Source organism: Kwoniella europaea, chromosome 1 (genome assembly GCF_036810445.1).
Source record: "Kwoniella europaea PYCC6329 chromosome 1, complete sequence".
NCBI lineage: Eukaryota > Fungi > Basidiomycota > Tremellomycetes > Tremellales > Cryptococcaceae > Kwoniella > Kwoniella europaea.
In genome coordinates, this window is record NC_089487.1 from 5769168 (window position 1) to 5793517 (window position 24350).

At 44.0% G+C, this 24350-nt stretch overlaps 11 protein-coding genes across 11 annotated transcripts; 6 read left to right on the forward strand and 5 right to left on the reverse strand.

Moving 5' to 3' along the window:
- Positions 1 to 308: 308 nt before the first annotated feature.
- V865_002190 (uncharacterized protein) lies at positions 309 to 861 on the reverse strand (the record flags this gene model as incomplete). The annotated part of the gene is made up of 3 exons (XM_066225994.1): positions 309 to 420; positions 563 to 685; positions 761 to 861. The coding sequence occupies 3 exons, from the start codon at positions 859 to 861 to the stop codon at positions 309 to 311; spliced, it is 336 nt and encodes a 111-aa protein (XP_066082091.1).
- Positions 862 to 2391: 1530 nt separating this feature from the next.
- V865_002191 (uncharacterized protein) lies at positions 2392 to 2800 on the forward strand (the record flags this gene model as incomplete). Its single annotated transcript, XM_066225995.1, has 2 exons — positions 2392 to 2452; positions 2637 to 2800. The coding sequence occupies 2 exons, from the start codon at positions 2392 to 2394 to the stop codon at positions 2798 to 2800; spliced, it is 225 nt and encodes a 74-aa protein (XP_066082092.1).
- Positions 2801 to 3056: 256 nt separating this feature from the next.
- Positions 3057 to 4510, reverse strand: V865_002192 (uncharacterized protein; the record flags this gene model as incomplete). The annotated part of the gene is made up of 4 exons (XM_066225996.1): positions 3057 to 3692; positions 3774 to 3893; positions 4049 to 4109; positions 4188 to 4510. The coding sequence occupies 4 exons, from the start codon at positions 4508 to 4510 to the stop codon at positions 3057 to 3059; spliced, it is 1140 nt and encodes a 379-aa protein (XP_066082093.1).
- A 1057-nt stretch (positions 4511 to 5567) lies between these two features.
- Positions 5568 to 8841, forward strand: V865_002193 (uncharacterized protein; the record flags this gene model as incomplete). Its single annotated transcript, XM_066225997.1, has 2 exons — positions 5568 to 7197; positions 7304 to 8841. 2 exons carry the CDS (start codon positions 5568 to 5570, stop codon positions 8839 to 8841), a joined length of 3168 nt encoding a protein of 1055 aa, XP_066082094.1.
- A 287-nt stretch (positions 8842 to 9128) lies between these two features.
- On the reverse strand, positions 9129 to 10679 carry V865_002194 (uncharacterized protein; the record flags this gene model as incomplete). Its single annotated transcript, XM_066225998.1, has 7 exons — positions 9129 to 9242; positions 9329 to 9474; positions 9603 to 9708; positions 9819 to 10042; positions 10120 to 10281; positions 10396 to 10575; positions 10667 to 10679. 7 exons carry the CDS (start codon positions 10677 to 10679, stop codon positions 9129 to 9131), a joined length of 945 nt encoding a protein of 314 aa, XP_066082095.1.
- A 540-nt stretch (positions 10680 to 11219) lies between these two features.
- Positions 11220 to 14688, forward strand: V865_002195 (pre-mRNA-splicing factor SYF1; the record flags this gene model as incomplete). The annotated part of the gene is made up of 6 exons (XM_066225999.1): positions 11220 to 12008; positions 12102 to 13252; positions 13304 to 13385; positions 13445 to 13645; positions 13716 to 14232; positions 14333 to 14688. 6 exons carry the CDS (start codon positions 11220 to 11222, stop codon positions 14686 to 14688), a joined length of 3096 nt encoding a protein of 1031 aa, XP_066082096.1.
- A 299-nt stretch (positions 14689 to 14987) lies between these two features.
- On the forward strand, positions 14988 to 16424 carry V865_002196 (uncharacterized protein; the record flags this gene model as incomplete). Its single annotated transcript, XM_066226000.1, has 1 exon — positions 14988 to 16424. One exon carries the CDS (start codon positions 14988 to 14990, stop codon positions 16422 to 16424), a length of 1437 nt encoding a protein of 478 aa, XP_066082097.1.
- Positions 16425 to 16922: 498 nt separating this feature from the next.
- Positions 16923 to 17470, forward strand: V865_002197 (uncharacterized protein; the record flags this gene model as incomplete). Its single annotated transcript, XM_066226001.1, has 2 exons — positions 16923 to 16971; positions 17034 to 17470. 2 exons carry the CDS (start codon positions 16923 to 16925, stop codon positions 17468 to 17470), a joined length of 486 nt encoding a protein of 161 aa, XP_066082098.1.
- Positions 17471 to 18293: 823 nt separating this feature from the next.
- Positions 18294 to 18956, forward strand: V865_002198 (uncharacterized protein; the record flags this gene model as incomplete). The annotated part of the gene is made up of 1 exon (XM_066226002.1): positions 18294 to 18956. One exon carries the CDS (start codon positions 18294 to 18296, stop codon positions 18954 to 18956), a length of 663 nt encoding a protein of 220 aa, XP_066082099.1.
- A 234-nt stretch (positions 18957 to 19190) lies between these two features.
- Positions 19191 to 21450, reverse strand: V865_002199 (uncharacterized protein; the record flags this gene model as incomplete). The annotated part of the gene is made up of 7 exons (XM_066226003.1): positions 19191 to 19678; positions 19817 to 19899; positions 20001 to 20092; positions 20166 to 20217; positions 20291 to 20681; positions 20772 to 20884; positions 20966 to 21450. The coding sequence occupies 7 exons, from the start codon at positions 21448 to 21450 to the stop codon at positions 19191 to 19193; spliced, it is 1704 nt and encodes a 567-aa protein (XP_066082100.1).
- Positions 21451 to 22432: 982 nt separating this feature from the next.
- On the reverse strand, positions 22433 to 24251 carry V865_002200 (uncharacterized protein; the record flags this gene model as incomplete). Its single annotated transcript, XM_066226004.1, has 7 exons — positions 22433 to 22801; positions 22883 to 23002; positions 23089 to 23158; positions 23293 to 23657; positions 23744 to 23860; positions 23928 to 24054; positions 24130 to 24251. 7 exons carry the CDS (start codon positions 24249 to 24251, stop codon positions 22433 to 22435), a joined length of 1290 nt encoding a protein of 429 aa, XP_066082101.1.
- Between the last annotated feature and the right edge of the window lie 99 nt (positions 24252 to 24350).

Consider the following 24350-nt stretch of genomic DNA (forward strand, 5'->3'; position numbering starts at 1 on the left):
AATCCCACGTGGTGTGACATACAGATCGATCAGTTCATACCATAATCCCGGGCCCGAGTAACTCAAATCTTGTTAAGTGAAGCTTTCCCGAGACTTATTAACTTGGGGTATACCTCATGCCTTATGCCTCACTGGAAATGTACAAGGTACCACTTGAAACAAGTGTAGGGTCAGCTAGGCAAACTGCATGTGGTCAAACTAATCAACAAGATGGGTGCTGTATACTTCAATAAAGAGACTGCAAAAGGTAAATGCTACCAGTCTCGAATGGCCAGGTAGCAAGTACTAAGTAGTTCTCATTCTCATCGCTATTTGAATTTGGCAGCTTCGGTGGTCAAAGCAGCATTGATGGAAGCATCGTCCCCCTCAGGATTGGTTTTAGCCAAATTAGTAAGTACTGTTTTAACAAATGTGCTGGCGCTATCCGACAACGACACAAACATTTGCTCAAGTCGGCTTAGCTGATACTTACGAGGAGACAGACCCAATGTCAGGTGACGTTGTGATAAGTCAACTCACTCTTGACCACTTGGGAGTTTTGTCTTTTGCGTATTCTACATACCTTTTCATATCTTCTTGAGATTGTTCATCCATCTTTTTGGTTGCAGTACTTCCCGCTGCTTGGTAGTATTGTCTTCCCGTGGGGTGTTCCTCATCACTACTTTCAAACGCTGAGTCTTGTGTCCTGCGGATCACAGATTCACAAATGGATTAATATTTTCATCTCGTCACAAATGATCAAGTTTGCAACTTGACTCACGCGCTCGATGCTTGATTCCTGGCTCGGAAGGTCGCGAGAGACTCGCTCGTGAAGGCTTGTTTTCTAAGTGCAGTGAGCCAGACGGAGGAGGGACGAAGCATAGTGAGAGAATGGTCAGTTAGTCAAAACATCCAGTATAGTAATACAGTACATTGCGAGTATGGTCCAATCGCCTGTGCGTGTTGTGTTTGAATAAGAGTAGAGGAAACTTTAAAGGCTTACGATTTATCTTCGGACATTGTAAAAGCTGTTATTCAGATTCAACGTTGTAGCTCCAATGGTATGATGCTTGTGCTTGAGAATCAATTTGATCACCTTGACAAGAGCAAAAGGACCTTTTAACCCGACAACTTAATTTACTGGTCATTTATACTTTTTCCAAACGTCGCTTTCGGAGGTGAATGTTATTGTAGTAGACGGCGGTCTTCGGATCTGAAAGAGAAAAAAAAGAGAGATTCGCCTTCCGATGCAGGTTCTTGGACATCAGGAAAGCCAAGGGTGACAGAGAAGTACTGATCGGAGCTCCAAAGGGGCAGTAAGTGCGACAAGCGGAGTGAAGTTGAACTCATCTTATTTCTGGTACTGCCCCTTCTCCTCGCATACCAACACAGACTCTCTTCGATCTCAGCTCGCAATGAATTCATAGCATGCAACAAGGGATGCCAACTAGAGGAACACTGCGATACTCAAATACAATGTGGAAAATTCCCGAGTCCGACGATGATGATTGCTGTTCGAATACTATGCTGTCTTGAGTGCGCTGCTAAGTTTGCGGGATGTGCTCCCAAGGAGCTGTTCATACGATGTGTGTAGAATCAGAAGGTTCTGCAGTAAATACGATGCAAGTATCTCAGCGGACTATGTCGGGTTGTGGCTTGCATTGGAGCGACGCGGGGTGAAAATAGAAAGCGTAAAAATAACAGATCGTCCAAGGACCGACCTACATACCATCCATATATACATAAATACATATATATGAATTAATGCGGAGTACGAAATAGTATCAATCATGCTTCAACAGTACCACAGTTCTGGTGAGATCCTCTTACAACGCCTAGCATGCAGCCCATGAGTCATGCGTTCTACTCAAGAACTCTCTACCTGCTTGACTGGAAGAGGGTCAGAGTTGCTAATTCCGGTCTGGACCAGGTTACGAACTGGATTTGCCACTTTCCTTTTCGGCGCCCTCCGCCGGCCGAGTTTGAGTGATGGACTATGATTACCGAACACGTCCACTTCGCATGAGGATGAGGATGATGTGCTTGACAACGAATGAGTAAGCAGTGTCAAATCCGTTCATTATCTTCACGACTTATACTGAATCTCACTAATCATAACCCAATACTCTCTTTTCGAAGATTTCATAGCCTATCCTACATCTACACTCAACATTACTCTTTTACTGACAGAGATAACTGAACAAAATGGCAGCTGTGAGTGTACCATATACCATATACGATACCCCATCACCCTCTCCTCCCTCGCTCCATTCCATCTATCGTTGGGCACTCGTAGTACAATACAGTATAGCTGACACACCTTGCGTACGACTCATACAGCCAGCAAACAACATTATCAATTCCATCCCAGGATCTACACCTACCGCACCGGCGTACCAATATAACGTTAAGATGACTTGTGGAGGATGTTCAGGTGCTGTCAACAGGGTATTAGGAAAGAACATCCAAGCTCGTAAGTTCTGGCTTGCTTGATTAAGCTGGTTCGAATAATCTAACAAATATGAGCTTATGACTAATATTGTGCTTTGCTCTTTCTCTCATTATTCTATTTGATATCTATCCCATCAATATTACATGTCAACTTGACACATCATCTTATTTGCACCTATCGCATCAAACCTTTTCGCTTTCCATAGCCAACGCATACCATATCTCCCTTCCTACTCAGACCGTCTTAATTTGGGGCCCATCTCTCCCTCCCTTCGACGAGATCACGGCTAAAATAGCAAAGACGGGTAAAGCTATCAACTCGCAGGAGCTAGTAGAGGACGCTACGAAGTTGCCTTCCATCGAGGCGTAAATGGAGAATGTACCATCATTGTGTTCGTGTTATCACTATTTCTCCTCGATTCGATCTTTATCCTCTTATTCCTTCTTTCTTAGCTGCTAGCTATACTCATCTTGATGATGATCGATTGACGGTTTTTTCGTATGTTCCATATACATGCATATTGATTATTGATCTTACATACAACACAGCATAAAAATGATCTATATACAACTTATATCTACGAAGCAAGCAAGATACATCATGTATGATACCTCCCAGCCTAGGTCTATTCATCCCATCGCAGTTCATCTTCATTCTCGTCGTCCACCTTGATCCTCGATCCATCCTGTCTATTCAGATCTCCTCTATGTTCATTACTCTCATCGAGTAACTTCTCCTTATTGAACTTTTCGTTCTCCCATTGAATATTCATCTCATTATCGTCTGATTGTGTGACTTCTTTCCAGTCTATACCTTTCCCCCTGTTACCATCCTCGTCCTCTTCTCCGTCTTGATCTTGGAAAGCTGGTCTAACGGGTTTATGAGGTATATCATGAATTGGTCTTTCTTCTTCATCTATGTCCACAAGGTTCTGATTCTTTTCATTCCAATTACCCTTCTCTTCCTCTTCCTCTTTCTCTTCCAATGGTCGTTTCAAATGTATTTCCCCACCACCATGTCCCATCACCAATTCACCTTCTTGTTCTGTATCTTTCAACCCTCTCTCACCCTCTTCTCCTACCTCTCCTGAACCAGTCTTCTCAGCTTGGTTTGGTGTAGTGCCAGTCGAAGACTCATCACCACATCCACAATCGTACGTCTCATCCAATGTCAGACAATCAAATTCAGGTTTACCCAATCGTTCATTTACTAAATTATGGACGTGACATAACCATAAACTTGCGGATTTACGTGAACTGGTCTATACCGTTTACAAGGATCATTGCATTAGTCAAAATGAGTATGCAGGAAGATAGAGTAAGTAGTCTGTGAGATGACTTGCCTGAGGTGGATACTCTTTGAGTAATTTTTGGAATTCTGCTGCACACTCTCCACATGGGTATAAACGTGAGAAGAGGTGGAAATACGATTTGAGAGCTTGACGATCGTCTTCAGTCGGTTCCTATGATAGAAGACATGTGAATTGATCAGCAATAGATCATATAGCGATGGTTATCAGTGGAATAGGATATCAAGGATTGGAAAACAGGTTGACTGAAGCATTATCGGGAGAAAGGTGGTTCATGTCTATGTATACAATAAGGCAATCACACTCACATCGGGATATCGTAAAGTCATGAGATGTAACACTCTCCAAGCTGATCTACCTAATTCGGCTCTGTTTCGACTCACCTCAATCAGCATTCATCAGACCACTTGTATTTGATTGAACAGATGAGTATTCTACTCAACTCACTTTGCAGTCTCATTACCTAATTTCGGCATGATAACCCCACCATTGATCGTATCTTCACTCAACCCCTTCCATGCTTTATTGTTACCACTTCCTAAAGGTAACTCATCATCCCATTCTCTAACTTCTTCATGCACATTGGGATAATCTGGATTGACAGGTTTCCTCCAATGTTCCGAATCTATACCTCCTGCTTGATATTCACCTGGTGAAGGTAATCTCTCAGGTGTAGGGTATAGGAAATATAATGTTGGTATGACTATTAAGAGAGTGATGAGTAAGGTGAGTCGGATGAATCGCGGTAAATGACCTAATTGAGATAACATCTTGTTGGCCGCCTTGTCTTGCCAAGGGCAAAAGTAAGAAAAGGGAACAAGAGAAGCTTCTTGATTATAGAAGCTGCGATCTCCACTTCCTTCGTCTTGCTGCAGCTTGAGGTTGAGGTGAGATAGTAGAGGACTGACGAACTCGAATACGAACACTAACACGAATTGAAAGAAGAAAAAGCAGAAGATCAGACGCAACGTGTTAGTAGGAAAGTTACAGTATGTGGTCGGTCGTGTGCCTGTTACGAGATTTCCCCGGTGGCGGTTTCATTCCAACATTTACTTACTCGTTCTTTTGTACTTTGCTTGTGTAAATGTGATGGTTCACATAGGGGGAATGGCATCTAGCATATTGACATGTACATTGTCGTATGAGCAAGAGGCTGCATCCAGAACAGTAGAGGTTACACATATGCATGACAAGGGATGCGCTGAGGAAGTTGCACCAGTTGCTCAGTCTACGTACTCGTATGCACTCGTAGTTATGTTTGTTTACCACGTGTGTACCTGGACCCACACGCGCACGGACCATCGGACGCGACGGGTGGGTTTGCAGATACTGTAGTTTTTAGTCGTGACATGAAACGATCACTTACTGCTACAATCCTCTCATCCTCTTGTTTTTGAACACCATCAGTAACAGACAACAATAACAATAATATCGACAGAGGAATGTGACATACCCCTGGATCGACATTACTTCTTCGAGATATATCATCGTCTGACGTGGATCCCCTGCAGACAACTTCCATTGTCCTCATCCTCAGCGTCCTTCGACTCATACATGTCCGCGTGTGGAATATTCATGACTTTAGCTCCAAGGAACTGCATCTGTGCGTACTTTGTTGTTCTGTCAATGTTCTCCTCGCTGCACCACACGTTCTATCCCCCCCACTCTCTTGGCTTTGATCGCATCACAACCTATAAACAAACTGAATTCTCATTCTTTCCTTCCTTTTATAGAACATCATACCTCATTCACATGTCGAACTTCTCCTTTGCATCAACACTTCCACAAATATAGCACTTTCTTTACCACCAAGAAGACACGATCACAATGTCGCTACCACATAATGGGTCCACCGCTCCAGCTATAACCTCTCCCGACCTCGCATGGCCCTCTCGACCTGTTGCACGTCCTTCTCCGCTATCGACTCCCACCTTGTCAGCCGAATCAGCAGAGTTCCTACATTCACCCTCGTCCTCATCTAGACAAGCAAGTAGTAGCAGTACCGCACCGACTACCTTGTCCAGATCAGGCTCGTTGAAGGGGAAAGAGAAAGCTTTAGATTTTCAACTACGTATACATTCCCATAATACCGAAGAGCAGGAAGAACGCGAAGAGAAGGAAAGGAATTATGGACCACCTAAGAAACCTCTACCACCCCATCAATTGGGTAGGATCGCTCAATCATTCGGTATCATCATACCCAACTTACCTCAGTCTCAGACACATTCGACACAGGAGATAAGAATACCGACTAGCCCTTTGTCGACTTCTGCCATCTCACCTACTTTGCCTTCTGCGTCTCACAGAGGCCGACTATCACCTTTACCTTTCCAATCACCCATCCGATCCACTCCTTTCTTGCTATCTGTCATACCACCTCTATGCCTTTTGCCGCCAAACAAGGACAGTTCATTTGAAGAGACCCATCGCAGGAACAAGAAATGGAGAAGGGGTAGACTGATACCGCTTCAGCCTACTTTGGGATCGATGTTAGTTTGTATAGCGAGGGAGTACGGTCTACCTTCAACAATAGGTATAGGAGTGTACTTGGTGTTATCAAATCAACCTACGAGGAAAGGTGGGATTAACGGCTCTTCCTCCTCTTCTGGTGAATCGAATTACGATGAAGATGAGGGATCGACAGGACCGAAAATATCATCAGCTACATGGTCAACGTTATTCTCACCTCACTTGATCCAACTTGCTCAGGGAGGAGGTGGAGGGATGAATTCAAGGTCTTCTAACCCTTCTCAAACTCCCTTGAAAAACAATGCGTACAGCAATGATATTGGTGACCCTGAATCGGAATTCCCTCCTAGTCCAATATCAACTTCAAAGATCAACCTCTCTAGAAACCATATCAGTAGAATCAGAAGATCTAAATCCACTGAACCGCCTGAACTTGTTCATTCCCATTCTTCCAACTTATCCACATCGACTTCATCTTTCTCAGCCAACCTACCTCCTACACCTGCTTCTTTGGGAGATACAAGTTTCGCCACGACAATTTCATCGACGACTTCACCTATGATCAATTCTATAGTTGGCACGATCGAATTTGATGTTGATTTGGATGAAGCAAAATGGTTTGAGAATTATCATCTGAGAAAATCTGGTAGGAATAGTAAACATAAACGATCACTAACATCTGAAAGTGGGATGAAAGAATTGAACTTAGTTAATAAAGTATCGGATGTAAGACCGAGATTCTTGAAGGAACTAGATCCGAACACACCGCAAATCAACCATCAAGATGATCTTGAACCGCAAGAGAGTCTCGAAAAGAATGTGGTAGAAGTGGATGAAGATCTGTTGAAGCCACACCCTGAGCAGAATGACTTATTGGCTAGTCCGATTGATCTCTCAGATCAGAGTACGAGGTTGAAAGTGCAGGAGATATTGGATAAGAGAGGTAGTGGGGTGGTGATGGCTGAACAATTGGATGATCTCGAGAAGAGTGAGTGTAGGGAACATTATCTCTGCCCACGAATGCTTCTGGAATAACTGCATTCTGCAAGGAAAATGGTGAAGGCTAGTACTGATGTCGTCTCGGTCTTATCTAGTGATGCGACAACTCTCACCTCGAGAAATACGCATAACTTCCCCCAGATTACTCACACCTCGCATGGCAGCCAAAGTGGCCAACCTGACTCTACCGGCCGTTCCCAAACGAGGTACTTCCAAGACAGCTCCGACCTCATCGCCGTTAGCGGGAAACTTTTCAAATGGAAATTCCGATTCGGAAGAAAAATCACAACCCAATTCAGCTAGGTCCAACAGAACGTTCGGATCAGCCATCCATCTTCAACAACAACAACAACAACAACAACAACAACAACAGGCTACCTCTCAACTCCAAGTTGAACAAATTGAAGATAATTATAATGACAATGAGGAAGTATCGTTAGATAGACCCATGTGGCCCGCTGTGAAACATGGTTCACCAGGATCACCCACCATTCACGAATATTTCTCTCGCCCCAATTTTCCTCAGAGACAACAACAAGTTCGAAATGTCTCTTCGCCCGCTTCCATCCCTGTGGCTATATCCGACGAAACTTTGAAACGGATGAAAGAGAATGAAGAATCGCAAATTGAGCAGAGTAAGATATCATCACAATCACAAGAGTGGATTCCTCGTAGACCCGCTAGACCACCTTCACCTAAATTGGAGAGTATGCACCAGCGAACTTTATCGCATACCCTTTCACCTGAGTTGGTAGATTATATAAACAAGTCTCCACCCCCTGCGGCTGGCGGACAGGGTACGACGCCAGAGGAGAAACGTAGGAACAGATCGGGGAGTATGAGTTTGAAAGGATTAAGAAATCAAATGTCATCCAGGAATCTAAGTCAAATGTGGAAATCCGGTGAAACGTCTTCGACTGCGACTTCACCACCTTTACCTAATGGACAAAAAGAGACGATTGGATTGTTTAAAGGTGGTTTACCAACGTCCCATGGAGATGAAGGTCGCTTTGGATTCAATCGAGATCAAGCGCACTCGGCTTTAGGAGGTGGAATAAGAAGTGTATCTAGTCCAACCAATCCTACGACTGATTTTGGTGCAGTATCGCAAAACCAAGATGAGAGTTCTCTACCATTCGCCGGTAGTGGAAGTGGGAAAGGGAAATTCGCTTCTAGGATATGGGGATTTAGACATCATTCAGATAAACATGATAAAGATAAAGATAGATCGTCAAAGATGTCAAGTAAACGAAATCCTTCTATCGACGGTGCTGAGAGTATAAAAATCTCTGAACCTATCGCCGCAAGCTTCATACACAAAGAATCGTTCGATATACCTCCCAACAACAGCAGCATTGTAGCGCAGCAGCAGCAACAAGCTGGATTAGGACATGGGAGACTCCCTTCACACTCTTACGCTCATGCTACACCTACAAGTCCCAATCCCAGTGCTAATCCTGCCAGTCCCAGAAGTATTAAGAGGAAACCTGTTCCAGGAACCACGATGGAAGATGGAGATCCAACGATGATGATCAAGAATAGTATGAGTTTAAGTAGTATGAATACGTTCGTTTTGGAGGATGCCCCGAAGGGAAGGAAGATGATGGGACTGGGAATGGGGCAGGCTCAATAGTGTATATTATTGAATGTCAGTATATATAGTTGGAAATGAGGCAAAGAGGAAATATGTGGTGGTTGTGATTGTTATAATTTGTATACTATACATATATACATGCGATGTTATAATTATCTTTCAGAAATGATAATATGCCAGAGAACATCCATGCGGTATAGTAGAGTGAGTCCTACTGAACGATAATATATTAATATGTATGATTATTCACATGATCCGATTGTCGGTCGCATCCAGTATATACCATCCATGTATCATGAACTCCCTATATATATCTAATCTATCCATTAAATCGATTCGGAAGGATAAAACAATTTGATCGTATTCTGCCAAACCTGCTGGGACAATTGCTCGAGAGGTATATCCATGATTTTAGATACTATGTGAGCGATGATTACGATCTTTTGTAATACAAGTGTGATCAGTGAGTGATCCGGATCCTTCAAAAAAGAACTTGACCTGGTACACGAGGCTTCATTTCACTCACATCAGCAGGTTCTTGTCTCCCTTTCACGCCCATTCCATCTTTCCATTTATCAGGTTTATTGACTCTTTCGATAAAGCACCCCGAGTCGGTGGGTGGGAGGTACTTGTGTGATTCGTGAGATGAGGTTATGGAACACCATGGAGCGTCTGTCATGTCCAAATAAGTCACTTTCTTTAGCTCAAGCCCACATAACAGTTCATTCAATGATCAATCGGTGGTTGATTTGTCAATATTGATGTCGGACTTTCACTATCGTAAACATTGATAGACTTACCAGTCTCCAACAATAACCTGTCTAATGGGATTTGCTTAACTACTTCTATGTTGTCTTTAGTCTTGAGCGAACAGCCATTTATACCTATATACAAACCCATATCTACCTACGAACAACAACAAAAAGGTATGTTAGGTTCCATTTTTTCAAGTTGACTTTGAGTCTGACTTTGACTTTGATCCTCGAGCAAGTAATCTCAGCACACTTCACACTTACCAATTCCTTCATCTCATTTTCAGTACCTGTAAAAGAATGTACCACTCCCCCACCCCATGCCGTACTCCACCCTATATCTTTCAAGGTCCGTACTAGGTCTACATGAGATTCGGAAGTTCTTGAATGGAGGAATAAAGGTAATCTGAATTCCTCTGATAGTTTAAGGAGGGAAGGTAAGTGTTCGAGTTGAGTTTCTCGAGATGAATGATGCAAACGATCGTAATCTTTAATATTCATGACTTGTCAGTAACCACTTTTGTCCCTAAATCGTTTGTCTACGGGTAGTGGATGGTGTACTTACCTAGACCGATCTCTCCTATTGATATTATCCTCTTGGATCCTCCTTCACTCCTATCTTCTGAGATGTGCTTTCGCAAATCGTTTAGATATCCTTCGAAACCCGAAGGGTGGTTGGGTATTTCGGATGTCGAAGTTGGATGACATCCAGCTGTACAATGGAGGTCTATCCAGATCGTACAGTGTCAGTTGTACATGTTTGATAGCATTGGATATAGCCATTCCGATTCATGATAGGACTATCTGATCGATCAGATCTGAATGACCGAGATCAACTTACCATACTCCTTGGCCAACTTGAGCGCATCTTTACTATCCCCCAAACTGGTCCCAGTGATCAATATTCTCTCTACACCTTTATCCTTTGCTCGATCGATTATCTGAGGTAAGTCCGATACATGCCGCTGTTTACCATGATATGATCCTGTGAACATCGGATCCGCGAGGTTCACTGCGATATCTATAATTGACCCAGAACACATCCCTCAGTCTGAGACAATCGCAGGTCAGATGAGACGAGGTTGAGTTGAAGAATTCATTGGCATACATACCTGCGAATCGCATTTTGAGCAGTCTACTTGATGTTTTGAAAATTTTGAGTCAAGCTAGATACTGCGAGTGAGTCGTCAAAGAGGGTAGCGCGTGAAGATAGAGATCATGAAGACTTGTAGAATCTAATCGCTACGAGCATTTCAACGTTGGACATCCTCCACTCTCTCTTTTCAGGGTAACATTGTCCACCATCTACCAAATCTCATCTGTTTTCTTCCCTTTCTGCAATTGCAAAGTACGACCGAAGATCATATCAATGCGTATCGGGTGATTCTTGTTCTCTTCTCTGTTGTATCATGCATGCATATATGTACCTCTTGTCACCTGAAACAACGATGCTGGGAGGAATGATAGTGAGATATGGGTCTTGACTCATAACACCGCATATCTCCGAGGCGTGGCAAATATGTATGATGCAGCTCTAGCTTAACGTTCCTCTGGATACAGCTTCATCTGCAATTCGAATTCGCTGAAAACAAATAACAACTCTTGAGATCATCATCGTACACATTGGTCTCGTCAAAATCACAAAGCCGCCAAGGAGCCACCACCATGTCGGCTCATGACTCCCCCCTCGACTCCCTATCTTCCCGATTCCCACTCACTTTCCCCGTCCCCACGCCCCTCACTCATCCTCATCTCATCTCCGCCTCAGATCTCGCAACAGAGGAAGACCTATTGCACAACCCTGACAACCTTCGATCATGGCTCTCATACATCCATCAACTGAAAGAACGTATAATAGCCAATGAACCTCCCAAAGTAGATGAACCATCACCCGAGGAGAGACTCCTAGGTCCATTATCCAGTCATGTTGCCCGAGAGGGTTTACAGCAATTGACAATGGTTTACGAAAGGGCCGTAGCAGTCTTCCCTACAAGTTTCAAACTTTGGAGATCCTATTATCAAATGAGACAATCCTACGTTCTGGGAGAATTGACAAGTTCAGCTAAGACCGCGAGAGCGCAACATGCCAAACGAGGTTCGGGATTTAAGACCAATGTGAGAGAACAGTTGGAAGCTGCTGAAGAAGCCAATGAGTGGGTAGGAGGATTAGATGGGATAGTGGGATATGAAGAATGGAGATCGTTGATAGCTACTGGAGAAAGGATGATTGCTTGTCTGAGTCATTTACCTGTACCATGGTTATTACACCTTTCGATTTTGTTCCACCCAAAATGCCCTGCAACGTTCAAGAGAACCTATGCGAGACGAACGTTCGATAGAGCACTCAGAACGCTCCCTCCAAGTTTACATGGGAGGGTCTGGGGTCTGTATCTTAGATGGGCTGAGATGATTGGTGGAGAAGCTGGTGAGAGAGTTTGGAGAAGGTTTTTAAAGGTGAGTTATCTGTACTATCAATGATTTAATATGGTGAAATGCAAGTTTTTCAACATCTCGAAGAAGCTGACCTGTATTTTTTTTTTCATTTAGGTCGACGCAAGTCTGACTGAAAGACATATCACATACCTCCTTGACTCGACTCCGCCTCGTCCACTCGCTGCGTCCAAATACCTTCTCTCCCTCGCTCGTCGCGCATCCAAGAACCTGTACTCATCACTCGAGGGCAAATCACCGTATCAGCTGTTTGTCGATTTCTTAGAGCTGGTAGAACGGTATGCAGATGAAGTAGGTATGGACGAAGAGCAGACATTAGAACTTAAAGCGGCTAAGCAAGTGGCTCAAGATGAAATAACGAAACCTGACGTAGAAGACACACCTGCTCCAGCGGAAGAACCAGCTAGTATACATGGTCGATTGATTAGAATCGCTGGTCCACCTGTCCCAGTAGAACAGGGAAAGATATTCAAACCTAAAGATGCTATCTCAACTAAGAAAGGTCCAGAGGAGCTACCTTATGACGAGGATACCGATCCGTCCAATTCACGCTTATTAGACGTAGAAGGTATAGTAGAAAGAGATGGATTAGAAGTATATAAAGATCAAGCTGGTAGATTATGGACGGGTCTGGCGACATATTGGATCAAACGTGGTGAATTTGATCGAGCGACATCAACTTTCGAAAGAGGTTTAGCAGCCGTGGTGACTATTAGAGATTTCACTCAGATATTTGACGCTTATGCTGAGTTTTCCGAAACTATGATTTCTACTTTGATGGATGCTCTTGCCGATGAAGATAATCTAGCAGATGAGGAATTTGATGCTGAAGAGACTGAGAAAGAATTAGATGAGAGGATGAAGAAGTTTGAAGAGTTGATGGATAGAAGACCGTTCCTCCTCAATGAAGTTCTCCTCAGAAGGAATCCGAACGAGGTGGTAGAGTGGGAAAAGCGAGTAGCGCTTTATGGAGACGACGATGAGAAAGTGGTTGAAACGTATGTGAAAGCTTTAGATACCATAAATCCAAGGAAGGCCACTGGACCCCTATATCCTCTATATGTCAATTTTGCGAAGTTCTATGAAGAGGGTGGAAGCAAAGATCCAGAAAGTGGAGAACCAAGAAATGAACCTGATTTGAAACAGGCTAGGAAGATCATGGAGAGAGCTACGAAAGTACCCTACAAGAGTGTAGATGAGTTGGCAGAAGTATGGTGTGAATGGGCAGAATTGGAGTTGAGGAATGAGTGAGTACAGTGTACTTCATCCCGTTTGTAGCTTGGCTGATTTTTCGATAGGAATTACGATGAGGCTATCCGTTTGATGCAGAGAGCCACTACGATACCCCGAGATCCCAAGAAGATCAACTTTTATGACGAGGTGAGCTGTCGCGTTCTAATTTCTCGAATAGTTCAAGCCAAACTGACATCTTCGTTCAGTCTCTGTCCCCTCAACAGCGTCTGTTCAAGTCCCTCAAGATATGGTCTTTCTACAGTGATCTCGAAGAATCCATCGGTTCAGTCGAATCGACAAAAGCAGTCTACGATAAGATTATGGAATTGAAAATCGCCAATGCTCAGGTCATTGTCAACTACGCTGCTTTCCTGGAAGAGAACAAGTATTTCGAAGAGAGTTTCAAGGTATGTCGTCTAGCTGTCGTGCGTTTCGCGTGGTTTGAGTCGTACAGCTAAAGGGAAACATATACGATAGGTGTACGAACGAGGTATCGAGTTATTCCATCCATCTGTCGCGTTCGAAATATGGAACATCTACCTATCCAAATTCGTCAAACGATATGGCGGTAAGAAGCTCGAAAGGGCAAGAGATCTGTTCGAACAGGCATTAGAGAATTGTCCACCTAAATTCTGTAAACCGATTTATCTCCTATATGGTAAACTCGAAGAAGAACATGGTTTGGCTAAGAGAGCGATGGGTATTTACGATCGAGCTTGTACGACAGTACAGGATTCAGATAAATTCGATATGTTTACGATATACATTGCGAAAGCCACAGCCAACTTTGGGTTACCCGCCACTCGACCGATATACGAAAGAGCTCTTGAGAGCTTACCGGACAAACAGACTGCGGAGATGTGTAAGAGGTTTGCAAGGATGGAGAGGAAACTTGGTGAAATTGATAGAGCCAGAGCTATCTATGCTCATGCGAGTCAATTCTGTGATCCTAGGATTGATAAGGAGTTCTGGGAAGAATGGAACTTGTTTGAGGGTGAGCAACTTATCCCTTTTGCACGTCCACCTGCCTCGTCTGTGTGTGTATGTATGGTAAGGGAGCACTTGACTAACCCTTACGTTGCGTTGCGATACAGTCGAAACTGGATCCGAGGACACTTTCCGAGAGATGTTACGTATCAAGCGTGCAGTCCAAGCTGCATTCAACACCGAGACATCCTTCATTGCTGCTCAAACGGCCGCAGCTGCCAAAGGAGCTGAGAAACCCACCGATACAGCTAAAGACGCTGCTGATCCTATGGCAGCTATGGAAAGAGAGTTGTCAGGAACGGATGGTGCTGGAGCCGGTGCAGCGACATCGAAGAAGACTGGTGGACCGGCCTTTGTGGCTAGTACGTTGAAGACGCAGAATGCTCACGGAATTGATCAAGCGGAGGATGAAGGTGAGGTCGCGAATCCGGATGCCATAGAGATGGATGAAGATGAGTTTTAGCTTAGACGGGGAGGTTTAGTCACGGAAGGATGAAAATGTTGTTATGATGCATATTCAATGATCTATAAGATCATTTTATCTTGGGATAGCTGGGAAGTTGGGAACCACGAGCTGCACGAACCAGTTCGAGTGCATGCCTGAACCTCCCTTTATCCAGCGTAGCCTTCCAGATAGAAAGGAGGACAGGTAGCTGCATTTGGACACACTGACGAAATATCTTACATAAATACATAAATACGTATTGTATGTATTCGATTCTTATTTCATTTCATTTGGGATATCTGACTAACCAGACCAAGATGGAGAATACTACCTCACCCAGTCTCGACGATCGTACCAAAGGGAAAAGCGTTGGTTCCGCATCAGCTTCCCTACGCGCACTGCTATCTAGTACTGACAACAGCCAGAGTGGCAAAACGTATCGCGATACCAACACAGTGGCTCTAAGCGAGCATCAAGCTCTGGGATTAAACGAATATTCTTATCAAGCTTTACAACAGGATATCGAAGATTTAAGAAGGGAGAATAAAAATTTGAAGACGGACTTGGCGGACTCACGAAGAAGTCTCCTAAATCGAGATCGAGATACGAGAGATGTAGATGCAAGAGGCAGCTCAGTAGCTTGGCAAGCTATGAAATTCTGGACAAAAGTTGATCTTATGAAAAGTGACCTAAGGATGCAAGTTGCAAAGGAATGGTTGAGGTCATCTAGAGCTCAAGATACCGAGTTAGACCGAAGATGTACGGATGATCCTGAGGGGTTTCGTAAAGGTGTTTTGTCGATGATGGAGACAGATCCGAAGGTTCAGAAAAGATTGGATGATTATTTTGACAATAAAATACCATACGATTGGTACGCTTTAGCCACTGCGTCTGAACCTGGACCTGACTGTGACTCTACACAGACAGCCGATCGACCTGATCCATCTGCAGGAGATACTAATGACCCGAGCTTGACGATGAGCTGGACAGCAAGTGTACTCCGTAAGATGACAAGATCTGGCGATATACCGAACATTGTCCCGCAAATAGATATCAAACTTGGCAATAAACGTATGACTTCAAAAGGTTATTTTATCGAACTTCCTCCGGTTACTTCAATAGATTATGAAAGGCATATTCATTTACAATCAAGTGCGATGACAGTCAATGAGCTCAGGAAGGAGAACAATCGATTAATTGGCGAGAGGAATGGGATATTCAGAGAGAGACATCATATGCTCGGTACGGTTAGTCAATTGGAAGATGTGACTGGGCGACTTGACCAATATCTCGATATGACGAAACAAGAGATCAATAGAAGAGTCTTATACGAAGCGATGAATGACAAGGAAGATGATGAAGTTCATGGACACTTGAACATGTTATGGAGGAAATCAGCACTTTCGAACGTATTGGGGAAGAACCCTTCATACGATGAGCTCATCAGTCGACATGCGGAGAATCTGGTGAAGAATGCTTGGTGGAACGATTGGATGAATCGACTTGACCATGATCTTGGGAATGATGACACTGGAAAACCTCGGAGTGGGAGTCAAAAAAATTCTCGGGACCTGCTGTGGAGCCTGGTCAATAGTGATGTGGTGACTGAGAGACACCCACAAGGTGAAAAAAAGGGAACGTATTTGAGATCCTTGGGGGAGTACAAAGATGGAGTTCATGCAATGAAAGATTGGATTCCTGATAGTTCCTTTTTGAGCAATCTTGACAGAAAGGGAAAGGGGAAGGCCGATTAATGTGACTCGAGGAATAGATATGCGTGGGTCCCGCTCAGTCACTCGTGAACGTAAGCTATCATGGTCCATATGACAGTTTTGAGCCCCAGGAAAGCATAAGGCTCGGCTTTCACCTTTGGAGCAACCAAGGGTGGAAGGTTTCTCGTCAATACTCAAGTACTTAATGTAATGTATAAGTTCATCGCCAAGGCCAGGGTCACATACTTTACAGTGTACTATGCTGGCAGAAACCTGAAACTCAAGCTCAATAGATTGCAATGCACCTTTGCTTACAAGACGAAAGAACCAAGATCTGAGTCTTCCCTTTTTCTCTCGAGGCTGTGTTATTGGTGAATGGAGAGTGGAAGGCGTCCGGGTAGTCAATTGTCTTGACTGGTCAGGATCAGACACATGAATTCCTCCATTTTAATGTATTCAGTATACGCTACGACATACTGTCACGCTTCTACATTATTCCACTTATCTCATCACCACACCAATTGTAATCACATTGGCAACATGTCACAAGTTTTTTCAGATCTTCGAAGCATTCAGACGGAATTACAAAGTAAGATCGCTGAAGCTCGTCTCGAACAGGCGGCCCTAAAGCCACGGACCGAACGCTCAAAGACAGATGTGATGTTTCCGAAGAGACCAATCAAGCCATTCTCAGTTATCTTCAATACGATCCTAAGATGGGTAAGGAACTGGAAGAGTTTATCCAGAGGGAACTGGCAGATGAGTATTTCAAATTGACAAGCGATACTCGTACGACTAGGGGATTGTGGGGTAGAAAACTTTCTTGGACAACCAATGTTGATTTTCAACAGGGTCAGAGGGATTGTTTGTCGGTTAATGTCTACTTGATATTACAAGATGCTGGTAAAGGAAGAACAAGAGAATCTACTAGTGATACGAGGAATATAACACAAACTGGTACCAAGATGCTACTTCAAATGGAGATGGATAATTCCCATTCACATGGGGAGATTGTGAGAAGATCAAAGTCACGCCAGCATATATCAATCGCCTTCAATAGAGAGTCAGTTCACTCTGAGAAGAGATAAATAAGAAATCTGCCAGTTGCCTCAAGCTTTCTACGTCGGTGAGCGTCTTGCATGACCTTGGAACAGAATATGAATCCTATATCCAAAGTATCGAACAGCGCATTATGCCTGAGATACTCAACGGTGTGAATAATATCATAACGATCGATCAGAACAAGGTGGATAGATGGGTTAGACAATAATCTGAAAAAGCAATTAGAAAAGCTTGGGATCATTGTCAGAACAGTGATAAGGCTTATTATAAACTCCGTTCCACTTTAAAGAACATGGCGAAAAATACTGAAATATGTTGAGAAACGAAAAGAGAAGAGGATGGTAAGTACGGTACGAAAGTGGCAACGTATTTTGGAGAGTTCGAAGATCATATGCGCGCAATATCTCCTTCATCTCCCTTGCGAAGTAACGAACTCGTGTACTCGGAATGGGTCGATGACGATGATCTGACTGACTGCTGACAAGATTCATACTTTATTGCCTTTGTTACCATCATATGTATTACACTGTTTGTAATTGATAATCGGCAATCCCGTCATCTACAGTATGTACTGTAAGCAGTCTCCTTTCATGCCAATTGACGTACCAGCGGGTCACAGCATATTTAGTCATGTCTTTTCTTACATCCTTCATCCTTTGATACTTGAGGATCCACAAACTTCCGGTATCATGCTGTCGATAATACTGTTGAGACCTCACTCTTTCATTGCATCAATCCTTTTTTCGGAACGCTATGTCACGCATATATACTTTCAGAATATTTCGTATCTATCGTGTGTGTCCGTGACTTTGTACTGATTGGCACACATACGATTTACCCTTCATCACAATGCCTCTTACAAGTTCATTCAAGCTTTCCAAGAGTCTCTCCCACCTATCAAGCAGAGTCAGTGACCTCGAGGCCGAGAACGAAGATCTCAAAGAACGTCTTCGGTTTTTGGATTTCCAACGTGTGTCAGAGTGGCAAGCGAACCGAGATATCATTACCAATCTGGAAAGTAAATATTCCCATCTACTTACCGTATATACTGAAGATAAGTTTGAATCGGCCGTGAGAAGATTGACAAACAGCATGATGGAAGACATTGCCACTGAACGAATGGAACATATCAAAACCCATGGGTCCGGATGGAGTATGATTGATAATTTACTGAAGGATCATCCTGATCAGGAAAATAAGATAATCAATGTACTTAAGGGAAATCAAGATACCAGAGATCAAGTTGAATCTTACGCGAGCAATACGTTACGAGGGTATTACAAGAGAACGATCGATTCTGGATATGGCGAATATCCAAGTACGTGGAGAAGTAAGTTAGAATCTAAGGCGAAAGCTAGAATGGCAAAGAGCCTGAAAGACCCTCACCTGTTCGTTCTATCTATTCAACTTGGCGATGGAGATGACATTGTTGCTGAAGTTGTGAAGAGCTCGTTGAAAGTCGGGGCGCTGCCTGTTGATGAGATTATCAGAGAAACAATGTTTACTAGATGATCTAGAATTAAGTAATTTGGTGGCTTTTCCTGCGAGATGATCGTTTCTATCCGCTATGTCATTATGCTTTACTTGGACTCATCCCACGTACAGGTCAGCCAGAGTGACCTCAATATACACAATGTCAATATACATGCCAATGACATCTATATACAAATATATATCAAACCAACATTGATACTCTCCGGACATGCTATGTTTATGATGTATAGTATCGTATAATTTTCATTCAATTCATGGATTCGTCCTCGATCCATTATCCGATCTATTTTGTGCCCACGATGGATTATAACTAGGTGGAATGACAGTTTGTTCTTCCTCAGCAGGTTGTGGGTGAGGTACAGCTCCCGCATCCTCCTCTTGAATGATATTACTTCGTCGTCTCCTTTCGTTATTGTTACTATATCTCGCTTTAATACCTTGAACACCAGAATTGGGTCTACCTGGACTGTTCTGAGCCTGATCCGGATTATGAAGTACCATCCCATTCCCACCGGTCTCCTGACTTGTCTGTATAGATGAACTGGGCGCGTAATACCCGTATCCATCTGCTGAATGAGGCAGCGAGTTTCGATGGGGATTGTACGATCCACTAGATTGATAAGATGATCTGGGATCCGGTGAACCTGCTGAGCCCATTAGGAGAGGGGTGACTGTTGAATCTCTTTGAAGACTTGATGGAGGAGTGTGATCGAATGGCGTATGCCCTCCTGAGGCAGCGTCTAAGTGTTCGAGGATTAGTCAGTGCCAACTCTTCGAGTAGCGTGCTGCTTCAAAATCATATTCTACCATTGTCAAGCAGTCCCTTCCGATCATCCGTCCTATCGCACCATAATAGAAAGTGAAAGATAGATACTCACTGGCATAAGCATCACCGGCGCTCTCATCCCCATGAGGTGTATACGGGTCAATCTCGAATGGTTTATCCTCATATAGATTTGCCCTGTTGGCCGCAACAACAGGTATCATTAGCTCTCAAGGAACAGGAGTTAATTGGACATCATGACGGTAATCATCAAATCGATAAAACCTCACAGAACGTACTCTTGTTTCCTTTTGCGTTGATCCCTCTTTTTGCGGAAGACGAAGAACCACAGTAAGCCTGCGATCAGGATGAGAGCTACTACTCCGCCGGCCTATAAACAAGCCATATCGGTGATTCATCAAGTTTACTAGGAGTAATAAACAGGTGGGCAGATAGATGCTTACCACTCCTCCAGCTATGGCTGCTGTGTTAGATGAACTCCCACTTGGTTTACCACTAGTATCAACCCAGACAGTCAGTATTCATTCACATTTCCCTTGGCTCCTTGGTGAGGAAAGAATATGCCCACCCTTGAGGTTGTATGAACACGGCTTTTGATATATCCCAGTAGGGTCTCCCCTGTCCTTGATTCTCGACCGTAACAGTATATTGAGCGGTTGTATCCAAATTGGCATAATACAATACCTGATCCATCGATACCCATGGACTGGTACCGTAAAATTGTTGAGTGGCAGGGACACCACCGATAGTCGTCGTTGTGGTGGCTGTATCCTGAACATCGCCCGAGGTAGCTACATTAGGTAGATTTAATGACGTTAGAGATACGCTGAATTGATCGTGGTCGAAATTCACGGATCCGTATAGTATAATGAAAGATGTGTTGGAAGGAGGTTGGAAGATCAGTTTGGAACCTGGTGTGAAGGAGTCTAGTCGGTTGTAAGTCTGTATCGATTGGTTGCCTAACATATGCAAGTAGTAAGTACCTGATGATATAAAAACAATCCCAGATGGGACGAAGTCTACTGTGGTGATGCAGAACGTTGACTCACCTGCTCCACCAATCTGAGTAGCCGTCTCCCACTGTCCCGTAGATTGACTGAAGACTCCATTGATCTGATTCTCACCGAAGATAGCTTGGATAGTCGAATTAACAGGTGTTGCTCTAAATACATATCCAATAAATTATCAGCTCCATCTCCATATCTTCGGAATAAGATCCTATGATGATTGGAAGATCACTCACCCCTCTTCTCCAATGACAGTCGTAAATGTGACTCCCGTAATTGTCACTCCTCCATTCCCCCTCACCCTGACTCTCAACCTATGCCAACCCTCAGGTAACTTATCGACATACCAGCCTTCGTCAATCTTCTTCGCAGTCGTATTACCATCTACCTTCACTTCAATATCGTTTTCACCCGCTTCTGCCCATAGGTACACCGCGGAACCCCACCATCCCAAGCTCGCATTGGCTCCGATGTAAGTGGTATAGTGTGAGGAGACACCTTGACCTACAGTTTGATTGACGTAGTCTGACCAATTGGAGTCGGAGTAGGTGACGTTCCAACTCTGGTCGGCTGGGCCTGAACGAGAAGGAGAATAGGAGATGGTAGGTGATTGATCAGAGACAGTGATGTTGTATGGTTCTTTGGCTTGTACGTTGCTAGTAAAGGATAGGATGAAAGTGAGAAGGAGGATGAGGAGGCAGGGCAGAGTTGGGGCTGGCATGGTGATGTGGTGTTGAACCAGGAGGTGAAGGATATGATGAAGTAGATGAGATGAAGTATTTTGTCTATCGCCCTCACTCTGATTTTTCGTGCGCCGAGAGGCGAGTGAATCTGACTAGAGACTTTCACCTGACGTAAGGACGAAAGAAAGAAGGCCAAGAAGGAGAGATGAAAAGAGTAAGTGATCGAGATGTGATGATCAAAGGTTGAGAGGGTCGAGGTGCGGTCAAGTGGGGGGCATGGACATGGACATCTCGTCGTGAGGGATCTCAAGGTGTGTTGAGGGGCGCAGTGATCGCTTAGGGATAGGGATGATTAGTAGTATGATGACATACAGTTTACAGTATACAGTATACAGCAACCCTACACTATCAATGTTATTATTAGTCCAGGTTGATCTGTTCATCTTTCGGTGTTGCGGTGTTGCTGTGCGGCACCATATGTATCCACATATACCCATGTAACACAGGTCATCTCGGCGTCGTAGTGTTGTGATAAAAGGTACAGCTCAGCCTACTCTTAGCTTCAAGCGAGGGAACCTAAGGCAGGTAGGTGCCTTTGATCGGGTTTGCGAGTTAGTTTCGGATCTGTCACACGCTGCTGCTATAGCATCATCCCTGTCGGCTTCGAATTCTGGTAATCGTACTTGTGATCGTTATGGAACGGTGATAATCATTTTGAGAAGATACTTCCACACGATCGATAATGGATGATCGATAATCAAGCTTAACAGCTTTGCGGATGCCGATAAGATATCAACATAACCCCTCAATTAACCTTCACAGCATTTCCTGTTCCTGAGCCGGTGACATCAGGCAAAATTAGATGTACTGTATATACACAGCATTCGACGGACAAGTACGGACAACGTACTGTACCTACATATCAATATACAACACTGCATATGGGAAAGTCTCATGTGGATCAATGATACAACCAATTATGCAAGATGCAAGCTACAGTTATGGGCAGACTTGGCAACCTTAGGCACCATAAACATCCCCTCCTTCCACGAACCCTCCCGGTCCCTCTTCAGCATCCAACATGGCTTCGTACTCTTCCACCGTCATATCTTTCTTTGGAAGCTTGTACATATCTTCATTGTCCTCTTCTTTCGGGCTAGGTATAGGAGATGAAGGTATTTCGCCCTTGACCCTGTCAAGATCAACCATCCCGACCGTATCCTCTACATCTGTTCTCACTGCTTCATTAGGTGTATTAGACTTGACTGGATATGCTTCTACATCCTCCACCCCATTATCATCCACTGGTGATTTGACTTGGTCGAGTACCTTGGCCAGCTCGAGTGTACCTCTTTGACCCCATTCCACCACATCGGGCTTAAACTCATTCTATTCAACGACTTGTCAGCGGAATACCACTATCGCTGTGAATGGTGATAATTGATCACAAGTCCGATCTACTTTACTCACATACATATGTCCGCCCATTCTATTCAACTCTTCGGGCTCATACGAATCCGCTACCAATTTCAGTGCACCCATCACGTGTGGTGTGTAATCTTTGAATGCCCGAGTGATATACATGTATGCCTAGTACAACACAACAGACAAAGTTAGTTGCTACACCGTTCTCTGGTGAGGAATGTTGAAAAAGTGAGATTCCTATTCAGGCTCACCTGACCCGGTCCGACCGGTTCACCTTTCTGTATAGCTCGTATCGTCCCATCTGGCCTTTCTATGATCGGTCTAGCACAAGTCTAATCATCAGCTTGCCGTGCTTCGCCATGACAAAAAGTCCTATGAAGCTCACATCCTGTGTACAAACAGATCATCAGCTCAACTCCTTCCTGTTCCTGTATATGACGCAAAGCTAAACCCACTTTGCACGCATGATTCCGACCCAAGGCTGAGAACTTATCTTGACCACACTCGTCTCTACCGCCCTCTGTTTACCCTTTCCCTTTCCGTATTTACTCGGGCTGTTCTGATTCGTTTTTCTGAATTTCGATGGTAAACCCATCTCGCCATCAGGTAAATCTTCAATCTCCTCTTTTGCCTCTCTCGTCTCCACGTCGTTGAGGATATTACCAAGTTGAAGAGCATGTTTCAAACTTGATATATGGACGTAAACATGTGCGAGCGAGAGAGATTCGGCAATATCGAATCCTAGTCGACGGGAGATGGTGTATGCCCATGCGGTGGAGACGGGTGCTCGGTTGGTGGTCAGTGTAAGAGGGAGGAGTTGCTATAGATACGGAGATATCAGTAGTGAGGAAATACTCTGTTGACCGTTCACTGGTGTGTCAGTCAATGTATGTATAATTTACCCACCTCAACATCCATGATCGGATGAAAATCAATATCCATCGGTAAATTCTCATCGTCCGTTCGTTTTTTACCCAACGGTTCTAGCAGATCACTGTCCCTTCCTCTCTTCTTACTTACAGCCTATATGAGGATATCATCCTGTCAGCTTGACCCAACTGCGACCCCATAATTGGTGCTAATAGCTTACCTCTCCGCTGGCTAATCCCCTGACAGCATTCGATACCACCTTCCTAACTTCTTTATCTTCTATCAGACCGGCCAGTTTTTGCGGTGTGAGCGAGGAGAGTCGTTCGATAGTTCCATGGGATTTGTATCTGGGATTCCACCGTGATGATCAGTTTCCTTATCGTCACATCCATTTATTGAACATTGGAAGTGCCGTCACTCACATCTTAGCTGCTAATCCCATGGCTACCCTCATATCTACCCCCCTAGCCGTGAGGATTTTCAACCATTCTTGTAAACCCAGTTGTGCCGTCGGGGAAGGTAAAGCGGTAGATTTAGGGGGCATGGTGGGTCCTCGTGTTGCACAAATGACGATGTTGGGTTTGAGGTCGAGCTATCAAAGAGATCGAGCGGACAAGTACCAAATTTGAGTTGCGTTGTTTAC